At 43.1% G+C, this 11,391-nt stretch overlaps 1 protein-coding gene across 5 annotated transcripts in view; it reads left to right on the forward strand.

Annotated features, from left to right (window-relative positions):
* Positions 1–10,621, forward strand: part of MCOLN2 (mucolipin TRP cation channel 2) — a 62,378-nt gene extending 51,757 nt beyond the window's left edge. For all 5 annotated transcript variants that reach the window (XM_061186394.1, XM_061186390.1, XM_061186391.1 and 2 more), the window contains exons 12-14: positions 5,709–5,915; positions 7,306–7,427; positions 9,790–10,621. In XM_061186394.1, coding sequence (XP_061042377.1) covers positions 5,709–5,915; positions 7,306–7,427; positions 9,790–9,826 — 366 coding nt within the window. In that variant the 3' untranslated portion in view covers positions 9,827–10,621. The remainder of the gene's footprint in view (positions 1–5,708; positions 5,916–7,305; positions 7,428–9,789) is intronic.
* Positions 10,622–11,391: the final 770 nt, after the last annotated feature.

Here is an 11,391-nt window from a genome sequence, read left to right on the forward strand (position 1 = left end):
TCTAAATGTTTGATAGAATTCGCCTGTGAAGCCATCTGGTCCTGGGTTTTTGTTTGTTGGAAGATTTTTAATCACAGTTTCAATTTCAGTGCTTGTGATTGGTCTGTTCATATTTTCTATTTCTTCCTGGTTCAGTCTCGGAAGGTTGTGCATTTCTAAAAATTTGTCCATTTCTTCCAGGTTGTCCATTTTATTGGCATACAGTTGCTTGTAGTAATCTCTCATGATCCTTTGTATTTCTGCAGTGTCAGTTGTTATTTCTCCTTTTTCATTTCTAATTCTATTGATTTGAGTCCTCTCCCTTTTTTTCTTGATGAGTCTGGCTAATGGTTTATCAATTTTGTTTATCTTCTCAAAGAACAAGTTTTTAGTTTTATTGATCTTTGCTATCATTTCCTTCATTTCTTTTTCATTTATTTCTGATCTGATCTTTATGATTTCTGTCCTTCTGCTAACTTTGGGGTTTTTTGGTTCTTCTGTCTCTAATTGCTTTAGGTGTAAGGTTAGGTTGTTTATTTGAGATGTTTCTCGTTTCTTAAGGTGGGATTGTATTGCTATAAACTTTCCTCTTAGAACTACTTTTGCTGCATCCCATAGGTTTTGGGTCGTCGTGTTTTCATTGTCATTTGTTTCTAGGTATTTTTTGATTTCCTCTTTGATTTCTTCAGTGAACTCTTGGTTATTAAGTAATGTGTTGTTTAGCCTCCATGTGTTTGTGTTTTTTACAGATTTTTTTCCTGTAATTGATATCTAGTCTCATAGCATTGTGGTCGGAAAAGATACTTGATACAAGTTCAATTTTCTTAAATTTACCAAGGCCTGATTTGTGACCCAAGATATGATCTATCCTGGAGAATGTTCCATGAGCACTTGAGAAGAATGTGTATTCTGTGGTTTTTGGATAGAATGTCCTATAAATATCAATTAAGTCCATCTTGTTAATGTATCATTTAAAGCTTGTGTTACCTTATTTATTTTCATTTAGAATGATCTGTCCATTGGTGAAAGTGGAGTGTTAATATCCCCTACTATGATTGTGTTACTGTCGATTTCCCCATTTATGGCTGTTAGTATTTGCCTTATGTATTGAGGTACTCCTATGTTGGGTGCATAAATATTTACCATTGTTATATCTTCTTCTTGGATTGATCCCTTGATCATTATGTACTGTCCTTCTTTGTTTCTTGTAATAGTCTTTGTTTTAAAGTCTATTTTGTCTGATATGAGAATTGGTAGTCCAGCTTTCTTTTGATTTGCATTTGCATGGAATATCTTTTTCCATCCCCTCACTTTCAGTCTGTGTGTGTCCCTAGGTCTGAAGTGGGTCTCTTGTAGACAGCATATATATGGGTCTTGTTTTTGTATCCATTCAGCCAATCTATGTCTTTTGGTTGGAGCATTTAATCCATTTACATTTAAGGTAATTATCGATATATATGTTCCTATTACCATTTTCTTAATTGTTTTGGGTTTATTATTGTAGGTCTTTTCCTTCTCTTGTGTCTCCTGACTAGAGAAGTTCCTTTAGCATTTGTTGTAAAGCTGGTTTGGTGGTGCTGAATTCTCTTAACTTTTGCTTGTCTGTAAAGGTTTTAATTTCTCCATCAAATCTGAATGAGATCCTTGCTGGGCAGAGTAATCTTGGTTGTAGGCTTTTCTCCTTCATCATTTTAAATATGTCCTGCCACTCCTTTCTGGCTTGCAGAGTTTCTGCTGAAAGATCAGCTGTTAACCTTATGGGGATTCCCTTATGTGTTATTTGTTGTTTTTCCTTTGCTGTTTTTAATATTTGTTCTTTGTATTTAAGTTTTGATAGTTTGATTAATATGTCTCTTGGCGTGTTTCTCCTTGGATTTATCCTATATGGGACTCTGTTCTTCCTGGACTTGATTAACTATTTCCTTTCCCATATTAGGGAAGTTTTCCACTATAATCTCTTCAAATATTTTCTCAGTCCCTTTCTTTTTCTCTTCTTCTTCTGGGACCCCTATAATTCGAATGTTGGTGCATTTAATGTTGTCCCAGAGGTCTCTGAGACTGTCCTCAATTCTTTTCATTCTTTTTTCTTTATTCTGCTCTGCAGGAGTTATTTCCACTATTTTATCTTCCAGGTCACTTATCCGTTCTTCTGCCTCAGTTATTCTGCTATTGATCCCTTCTAGAGAATTTTTAATTTCATTTATTGTGTTGTTCATCCCTGTTTGTTTGCTCTTTATTCTTCTAGGTCCTTGTTAAACGTTTCTTGTATTTTCTCCATTCTGTTTCCAAGATTTTGGATCATCTTTACTATCATTATTCTGAATTCTTTTTCAGGTAGACTGCCTATTTCCTCTTCATTTGTTAGGTCTGGTGGGTTTTTATCTTGCTCCTTCATGTGCGGTGTGTTTCTCTGTCTCCTCATTTTGCTTAACTTACTGTGTCTCCTTTTCGCAGGCTGTAGGTTCGTAGTTCCCCTTGTTTTTGGTGTCTGTCCCCAGTGGTAAGGTTGGCTCAGTGGGTTGTGTAGGCTTCCTGGTGGAGGGGACTAGTGCCTGTGTTCTGGTGGATGAGGCTGGATCTTGTCTTTCTTTTGGGCAGGTCCATGTCTGGTGGTGTGTTTTGGGGTGTCTGTGGCCTTATTATGATTTTAGACAGCCTCTGTGCTAATGGATGGGCTTTTGTTCCTGTCTTGCTAGTTGTTTGGCATAGGGTTTCCAGCACTGTAGCTTGCTGGTCGTTGAATGGAGCTGGGTCTTGGTGTTGAGATGGAGATCTCTGGGAGACTTTCATCATTTGATATTATGTGGAGCTGGGAGGTCTCTTGTGGACCAGTCTCCTGAACTTGGCTCTCCCACCTCAGTGGCACAGCCCTGACGCCTGGTTGGAGCACCAAGAGCCTGTCCTCCACATGGCTCAGAATAAAAGGGAGGGAAAAAAGAAAGAAAGAAAGAAGAAGATAAAATAAAATAAAATAAAATAAAGTAAAATAAAATAAAATAAAGTTATTAAAATAAAAAATAATTATTAAGAAAAAAAAATTTTTAAGTAATAAAAGAAGAAACAAACAAACAAAAAAACCTGACAAACAGAACCCTCGGACAAATGGTAAAAGCAAAGCTATACAGACAAAATCACACACAGAAGCATAAACATACACACTCACAAAAAGAGAAAAAGGGGAAAATATATATATTTCATTGCTCCCAAAGTCCACCTCCTCAATTTGGGATGACTCGTTGTCTATTCAGGTATTCCACAGATGCAGGTACATCAAGTTGATTGTGGAGATTTAATCCACTGCTCCTGAGGCTGCTGGGAGAGACTTCCCTTTCTCTTCTTTGTTCACACAGCTCCCGTGGGTTCAGCTTTGGGTTTGGACCCGCCTCTGCGTGTAGGTCGCCTGAGGGCGTCTGTTCTTCGCTCAGACAGGACGGGGTTAAAGGAGCAGCTGATTCGGGGGCTCTGGCTCACTCAGGCCTGGGGGAGGGAGGGGTACCTTGTGCAGGGCGAGCCTGCGGCGGCAGAGGCCAGTGTGATGTTGCACCAGCCTGAGGCGCGCCGTGCGTTCTCCCAGGGAAGTTGTCCCTGGATCACGGGACCCTGGCAGTGGCAGGCTGCACAGTCTCCCGGGAGGGGAGGTGGGGATAGTGACCTGTGCTCGCACACAGGCTTCTTGGTGATGGCAGCAGCAGCTTTAGTGTCTCATGCCTGTCTCTGGGGTCCACGCTGATAGCCGCGGCTCATGCCTGTCTCTGGAGCTCCTTTAAGCAGCGCTCTTAATCCCCTCTCCTCGCGCACCAGGAAACAAAGAGGCAAGAAAAAGTCTCTTGCCTCTTCGGCAGCTCCAGACATTTTCCCGGACTCCCTCCCCGCCAGCTGTGGCGCACTAGCCCCCTTCAGGCTGTGTTCACGCAGCCAACCCCAGTCCTCTCCCTGGGATCTGACCTCTGAAGCCCGAGCCTCAGCTCCCAGCCCCCGCCCGCCCCGGCGGGTGAGCAGACAAGCCTCTCGGGCTGGTGAGTGCTGGTCGGCACCGAGCCTCTGTGCGGGAATCTCTCCGCTTTGCCCTCCGCACCCCTGTTGCTGCGCTCTCCTCCGTGGCTCCGAAGCTCCCCCCAACCACCCCCGCCACCCCCGTCTCCGCCCGCGAAGGGGCTTCCTAGTGGTGGAAACCCTTCCTCCTTCACAGCTCCCTCCCACTGGTGCAGGTCCCGTCCCTATTCTTTGTCTCTGTTTTTTCTTGTTTCTTTTGCTTTACCCAGGTATGTGGGGAGTTTCTTGCCTTTTGGGAGGTCTGAGGTCTTCTGCCAGCGTTCAGTAGGTGTTCTGTAGGAGCTGTTCCACATGTAGATGTATTTCTGATGTATCTGTGGGGAGGAAGGTGATCTCCACGTCTTACTGTTCCGCCATCTTGAAGCTCTCCCTGTCCCTCTTATTGTCGAAGTTTTCACTAGTTTCCAGGGAAGGCTGGGATTAGTCTGAAGTGTGTAGAAGCTCAGACAAGGCCCTGTGCAGCACGGCATAGACTCACCTTTCCCGCCACTCCTTAGGCTCAGCACCGATTCCCCCATATGCACCGAGCAAATCCTTCTCTTCCTCCTCTCGCTGGTGAGCTCCTCAGCCTTCAGGCCCGAGTTCTGAGGGTCACTTTTCTTAGGCATCCCACCCAACTCTACCAGAGGGCGTTATGTATCTTGGCAGTGGCCTGTCCACTGTCAGCTGGGAAGCCCTCAGAAGGCACTAGCCATGATCATTCATCCTAATGCACTTTCCCACCTCTGGTAGTCTTTAGTATTTAAGACTCTAAAATTACCTGGAGCTGAGCTTGGAAAGGCTACAGGGAAGCCATTCATCTAGCACAGTTTTCTTGAGCCTCTGTCTCTGGCCCTTCCACCTTTTCTGGTGGTCTGCAGTTCTTTCAGAAAGCAGTTTGGCAGATTGTAGCTTTAAAAATGTTAATCACTTTGGGACTTCCCTGGTGGTGCAGTGGTTAAGAATCCGCCTGCCAATGCAGGGGACACGGGTTCAAGCCATGGTTCGGGAAGATTCCCAAATGCCGCGGAGCAACTAAGCCCATGCGCCACAACTACTGAGCCTGCACTCTAGAGCCTGTGAGCTACAACTACTGAGCCCGTGTGCCTAGAGCCCGTGCTCCTCGACAAGAGAAGCCACCGCAATAAGAAGCCCAAGCACCGCAACTAGAGAAAGCCTGCGTGCAGCAATGAAGACCCAATGCAGCCAAAAAAAAAAAAAAAAAAATGTTAATTGCTTAGACCCAGTAATAGGAAAAAAACATTATGCTGAGAAACGTACATTGCATTGTTCTTTATAATAGCAAACATGATTGGCATGTCCAGTGACAGGGAAATAGTTAAATTTGACATTTCCAAGGAGTGGTTCCATTATCTAACAAATGCTAAGTATGAATAACATAGGACTATGTTAAATAGAAAAGAAAGAAGAATCTGGATCCAAAATTGTTAGATGATATGACCACAAATATATAAAAAGTGCAAAGGAAAAAAACTGAGGGAAGTGCCAAGAGATGATCTTTGTGAGTGTGGAGGAAAGTTTTGAGTAACGCTTTTCTGTGGGTGGTATTACAGATTCCCTAAAGTGAATGTTAATAACAATGGCAGCAACATCTTCAACAAAACCAGCTAACTAGATACTTCTCTGCTTCTTTGGCTAATATGTCTCAAAAACTACTTTTGGTCTCCCCCGCACAGTTTGAAAATCTGAACACAGTTGCTGAGTGTTTGTTTTCTCTGGTCAACGGTGATGACATGTATGCGACCTTTGCTCACATCCAGCAGAAGAGCCTCTTGGTGTGGCTGTTCAGTCGCCTGTATTTATATTCCTTCATCAGTCTTTTCATATATATGATTCTCAGCCTTTTCATTGCAATTATTACAGATTCTTATGACACCATTAAGGTAAGCAGTTATCATTATTTCCTGCCAAAAAACTATTGCAAATTCTGGATAGATCAGAACATGGGAAAATACTATAATATTTTACTTACTTAAAATACTGTAGTTTTACTTAGATTTTGAGGTTTTGTAGAAAAGAAACTTTTTAGATGCTGGAGGTTAATTTAAATATGCATTTAGGACATTGTCCCTGGTGCCCAGTGGATTGGTTTGGAGGTGTGGTGGGAAAGAGAAAGGAAATGGGTAAAGATGGGCTGAGTTTGGTAAATCAAGTAGTTGGGCTGTTGGTTTTGGCACTGACAGGTGTCAGTGTCCCAGAACTTAGACTTTGAGTAGTAAGTTTCAGTGGTAAGGGGTGACCGTCATCCTGACAAGTGTCCAGATATTGGCATACCTCGTACACTGGATGCCGCTCGTGTGGTGCAGGTTTCCTTTAAATTTTGAAAGCTAAGGCTTTTGTGGCTGTTTAGCTTCCTGCCTTCCTAAGCCACCCGGTGGGTCATGTGTCCTTTCAGACTAGGTCCATTTAACTTATTTGTAGCGTGAAGGAAGCTCTGCTGCCTCGGGGGCAGTGGTGTCTCCGCAGCAGATGGTCACGCTCAGAAAATCCTGTTTCGGGGCCAGCATCTGAGCAACCAGGGGTGCCGTGTCCGTGTCTTGGGGTGTCGTCCTCTTCTTGAACCCTTCTCAGACTATCTCAGAAGAAGCCAGTCCATTGGAAATACTTATGAGCACTTTGTGCGCGAGGAGATGCGTGTTCCTGTGGGAATGGGTGGTTGGCTCCGCAGCGGGGCTGGCCATGGGGAGACGAGCAGTGCCCTGCTCACCGTGCGAGCCTGTCCTTGGCGCGGCCGTGTCCCTGTGAGTGCGCCAAGCCTCGGTGACCTGGTGCATGACCTCACTAAGCGTGAGGGGAGGGGTCTCTCAGGGTCTTTATGTCTGCTTGGAGGGACCTACTGCCTTCTACCTCACTAAGTGACCAACTTCTACAAAAGTAGAGGAAATAGGGATTACTTCCCAGCCAGACTCTGTATGGGCAGTGTGGGGAAGAGGAGGTCTTACCTGGTCTTGCAATTAACATGAATGCTTTAGACTTCTGACTGTTTCCTTCACTCCTTTAATTAACACATCCCTCCCCTGCCCCACCATGGCTTGCTTTCTGTAGTTTTCCTCTGGATGGCTCTCTGTTCCCATGGCTCTCTGTTCAAGCCTTGGTGACCCTGGCTTGGCTTTCAAGGGACTGATAGATTGATTGATCATTGTTAATATCAGTTCTTGGATCTGTGCTAGCGACGTGGGAGAGTTTTATTTTAGCAGAGATGGATTTGGTTTGTTGACAAGAAGCAATTTCTCTCGGTATAACTAAGGTAACAACACTGTGTACTTTTTAAAGAAATACCAACAGAATGGGTTTCCTGCCACGGATCTTCAGGAATTCCTGAAGGAGTGTGGTAGCAAAGAGAAGTGTCAGAAAGAGTCATCAGCCTTCCTGTCCTGCATCTGCTGTCTGAGGAGGTCAGTACTGTGTTCAGTCGGGTCTCCGTGCTCCCGGGATGAGACGCCCTGCTGCCTTAACAAAGAGTCCTCCCAGGTCAAATGCTACACTCAGGAATCAGCTGACTGGGGGAAATAATGCATCCCTCCTTGCTTTCCTCCCACTGTAATTGGCTTTAGAAATGAATTGTTTCTTATAAAACAAGGTAGAAAGGTACATGACATGGTTGAAATCTCTTGGGAATATTATGAGACTGTTTTGAGAAGGCGTGAACTATGTCCCTGAAGTCGAGAGGGTGAGCTGGCCAAAGGAAGAGGTCAAAGCCCTTCTTTTTCGAGGTGGAGCTCTGGGAATGTCAAAGGTGTTCTCCCCTTTTCGCAATCTGTAGTACAAATAACCTTCCTTGAGCAGAGCAGGAAACCTGCTTGAGAGGAAGCCGTACGTGTCCTTGGCTGCAAACACAAATCAGCTGATCACCTGCTCTTTGCTCGCCATTCATCAGTGCACTTACAAAAATAGTCTGGACCTCAGTGGCAAAGCCTCCACATAGTGGCTTGGGGACTAGAAAGGGGGTCAGATGAGGATAATTGTCTTAATTATGCCCGTGTTTGTTTTCGTCTGAAGTCAGGAGTAGGGGTTGTTAACTGCAAGTACCCCCTACTCATGTGTTTTGAGAAGGATTCTCTAAACCAGATTCCTGAAGGAAGATGGGAGAACATAATTGCTACTTAAAATCACAGGATGTATTTTCTGTTAATCAATTCATACTGCAACTTGGGATTTGAAATGGTATGTTGGAGCATTTCCAAAGAATGTCTTGTAAGTATGAAATGAGGTCTTCTGAGAAGAGTTAAGTTTTTACAATCACAGTTTATCCTCTCAGAGCATTAAAGTGTTGCCATGGAAGCAGGGATAAAGGGAAATTACTTTTCTTAATAGGCAGCTGCCTCCTAGGAGGCACCTTGTATTATAAGGAAAGTCTCTCAAAGTTGCTTTTCTAATATGTAGTTAACTGTAAAGAAAAAAAAAAAAGCATTTGATTATGTAGTTGTGAATTCTAGAAAGTAATGGATAGGTTTTGGTGTTTGATTTTTGGGCCTCAGTTTATACCACAAAAAGCCCCGGGAGGTTGTTAAATGATTTCTTTGCAGCCATATGGAATGAGTGAAAGATTTAAGGAGTGAACTTGGAAGACTGAGTGATAAGATCAGACCTGAGTGATGAGAAGAACAGAACAACATCAGCAGACAGTCTTCACTAAGACATGCTAAGGGTTGTAGAGAGGGTGCCTGGTGCGGAGGCAGGTCTGCCCATCGTGAGGAATGAAAGGATTAAATGGAACAGAAGAGTCCACCAAAGGAAATCAGGTGAAGAACTAAGATGCTGAAAGTTTTGAAAAAAGAGGATATCAAAAATAAAAACAGAAGTGGCTGAAGGTGGTCATGGGTGAAGTCAGCTAGATCAGTTTTAGCTGAATAATCAGATCAAAGCCTTGAACCTAGGGCGGTCTGGATGGACCCTGCAGAGAGTCAGTGAGGGTCATAGGGCCTGATGAAGGAAATAGGTTGTACTGGGGCCTTGGAACAAGTGATGGCTTTGAAAGCGCCAAAAATTAAATACACCTGGATGTGTTTAACAGCTGGAAACCTAAGAATGGAATAAAATTGAGGAAGGCTATGAATGGAGACAGACCTCACTGAGGGAACCTGTGGAATAAGGGCATCCTAAGACGTGGTGTCTAGGCCCCTCTCCAGTGCCCATGACATACAACCCAGCTATCACAGCTCCACCTCCTCTGGAGCGTGGCCGGGTTGCTGTTTTTCAACCAAGCAGTCCAGCAACCACCACAGATTCATTCTCCTACAGACCGATTCTCCGTTGAATAGTTGACCGAGACCCTAGCCTGATGGTCAGAACACCTGGGTTTTCGTTTTGGACCCTGCCAGTTACTGAATGTGTCCCGTGACCTTTCCTAAACCTCTTGGTTCTTCCAATGTCATCAGAGTGGAACAGGTAGCCTCTGCAACCTCTTCTAGTTCTAATGTGATCTGGTTCTTGGGAGAGATGTGCTTGGTTGAACAGATGCAGAGTTAACCTTTCTCCTTCTCTACCACAAGGAGGAAAATCTGCAGTTCTAGCCATTGAGAAGCTTTGTCAAAGGGAGATGGAGGGTAGACAGCTCCTCAAAATTGCCAAAAGCATCTAGTCAAACCCCAAATAATGTAAATTGTCCTTCTTAAGTTTTCTTCCTCTTAAATGTCACACTCAGCATGTCAATAACCTATGTATGCCTACATGATAGAGTATGTATTCCTGTTCCGTCTCAAAGATTTTTTAGCCATTGTTCTCTTTTCTCTTTCCTTGTCCTCCTTTCTATTACAGGAATGGAAGCGATGACCACTTGACGCTTATTAACTAAACTCCTCCTGCTGAAGATAATCAAGTTTCAGGTCTCCGTATCAAGTGACAATGAAGAGGGACCCCAAATGGCTTGGACCAGCACTTCCAAAATTACTGATTGCGGAGTGGGAAAGAGGAATGGCTATGAGCTGGCTGAATAGAACTGAAGTTTCAAAATTCCTTTTTATAAACTTGGATGATGAAGAATAGACCACAGTCAACTACTGGGCATTAGTGTAATAGAGCAGTGATGGTGAAATTCTGTATTAGTCTTTTAATTTATGACATCACAATGTTGGGATGGAAAAAAAATCACATTTCAGAGTGTGCAAAACAATAGTGTTTAAAGCCATGCATTTGAAGATATGAGTTTATCATCAAATACGGGTTTGTCTTAAAAGTGATTCTTGGGTTAGAAGACATTTGTTAATTCATGGTCTGCACAAAACTGAAATTGGTTGCAATAACAATTTAGGCACTCGAAGCTGGAGAACTGTTAAGCCATGTAAAGATTACACTTAAATCAACAAAAAGACCTCTTGCAGTGGACATTTCTTGGCTTATTTTCCTGTGGTCTTCTTCTCAGCATGATATGAAACTATCGGCAAAGTCAGTGGGATAAACTGGAAACAGTCATTTGGACACCTTGTTACTTGTGCTAATTGTTGATTGTACACACATGACATGTGGACATTATACTACAGCAGTGGTCACTCATTTTAACAACCAAACTCCACTGTGGTGGGGATTTACCCTTGTCAAGCAAGGAAGATGGTATTTTTTCCCAAATAAATTAAATTAATTTTTATCATAACATATGGAACTACTACTACTTTTTTAAAATGTATTGTCTCTTAACATCCACTTAGTGAAAAATTCAGATCACATCTCTATCAGCTATCTGGTCTCCAAAAGGGATTTCCCACTTTCTTAAAAACAGTGAAGGAGATATAGGGGCTAGTTATTCAAGAAATATTTATGAGAATGACTTCAGATTGAGATCACTTCATGTATAGATTTAGTTCATACCTGAGCTATTTTAGGGGTCAACTATTTTAAATTTACTGGTGAAGAGTAGGGTTTGAATTAAGTAGGACTCTCATCCCAGGGCTCTCCCTCTTTTTATCCTGCCCCTCCCCACCAAGCCCCTGCCAGAGTCCTTCTGGTGCCCCACTCCTCTCTCCATGCCCCCATACTCTCTTCATGTGCCCACACCAAATCTAGGCCAGGAAAGTCTTCCAGTTAAGGCCATTAAAGTCTGTAGGTGGGTGACTCAGGTCTATACACAAAATACTTTGCTAAAATTATCATTTTAGTTATAAACTACTTACCAAAAATGTCAAGAATTATATTCAATTTTTAAATTAAGAACCATTTAACCCGTGGTTCTAGGGTCATTCCCATGACTCCAAAATCAGTGTGCAGTTAGATCACTTATTCACCTCTGAGTATACCCCCAGTACATCGTTTATCTCTGAATAGAATTGCTATTAATGCCTTTTATGTAATCTGCTGCTGTGATGCCGCTGTGACTACCATTTGAATTGAAGATTAATGACGGTCTTCTATGCTCATATTTTTCTT

Source organism: Eubalaena glacialis, chromosome 3, assembly GCF_028564815.1.
Source record: "Eubalaena glacialis isolate mEubGla1 chromosome 3, mEubGla1.1.hap2.+ XY, whole genome shotgun sequence".
NCBI classification, from domain to species: domain Eukaryota; kingdom Metazoa; phylum Chordata; class Mammalia; order Artiodactyla; family Balaenidae; genus Eubalaena; species Eubalaena glacialis.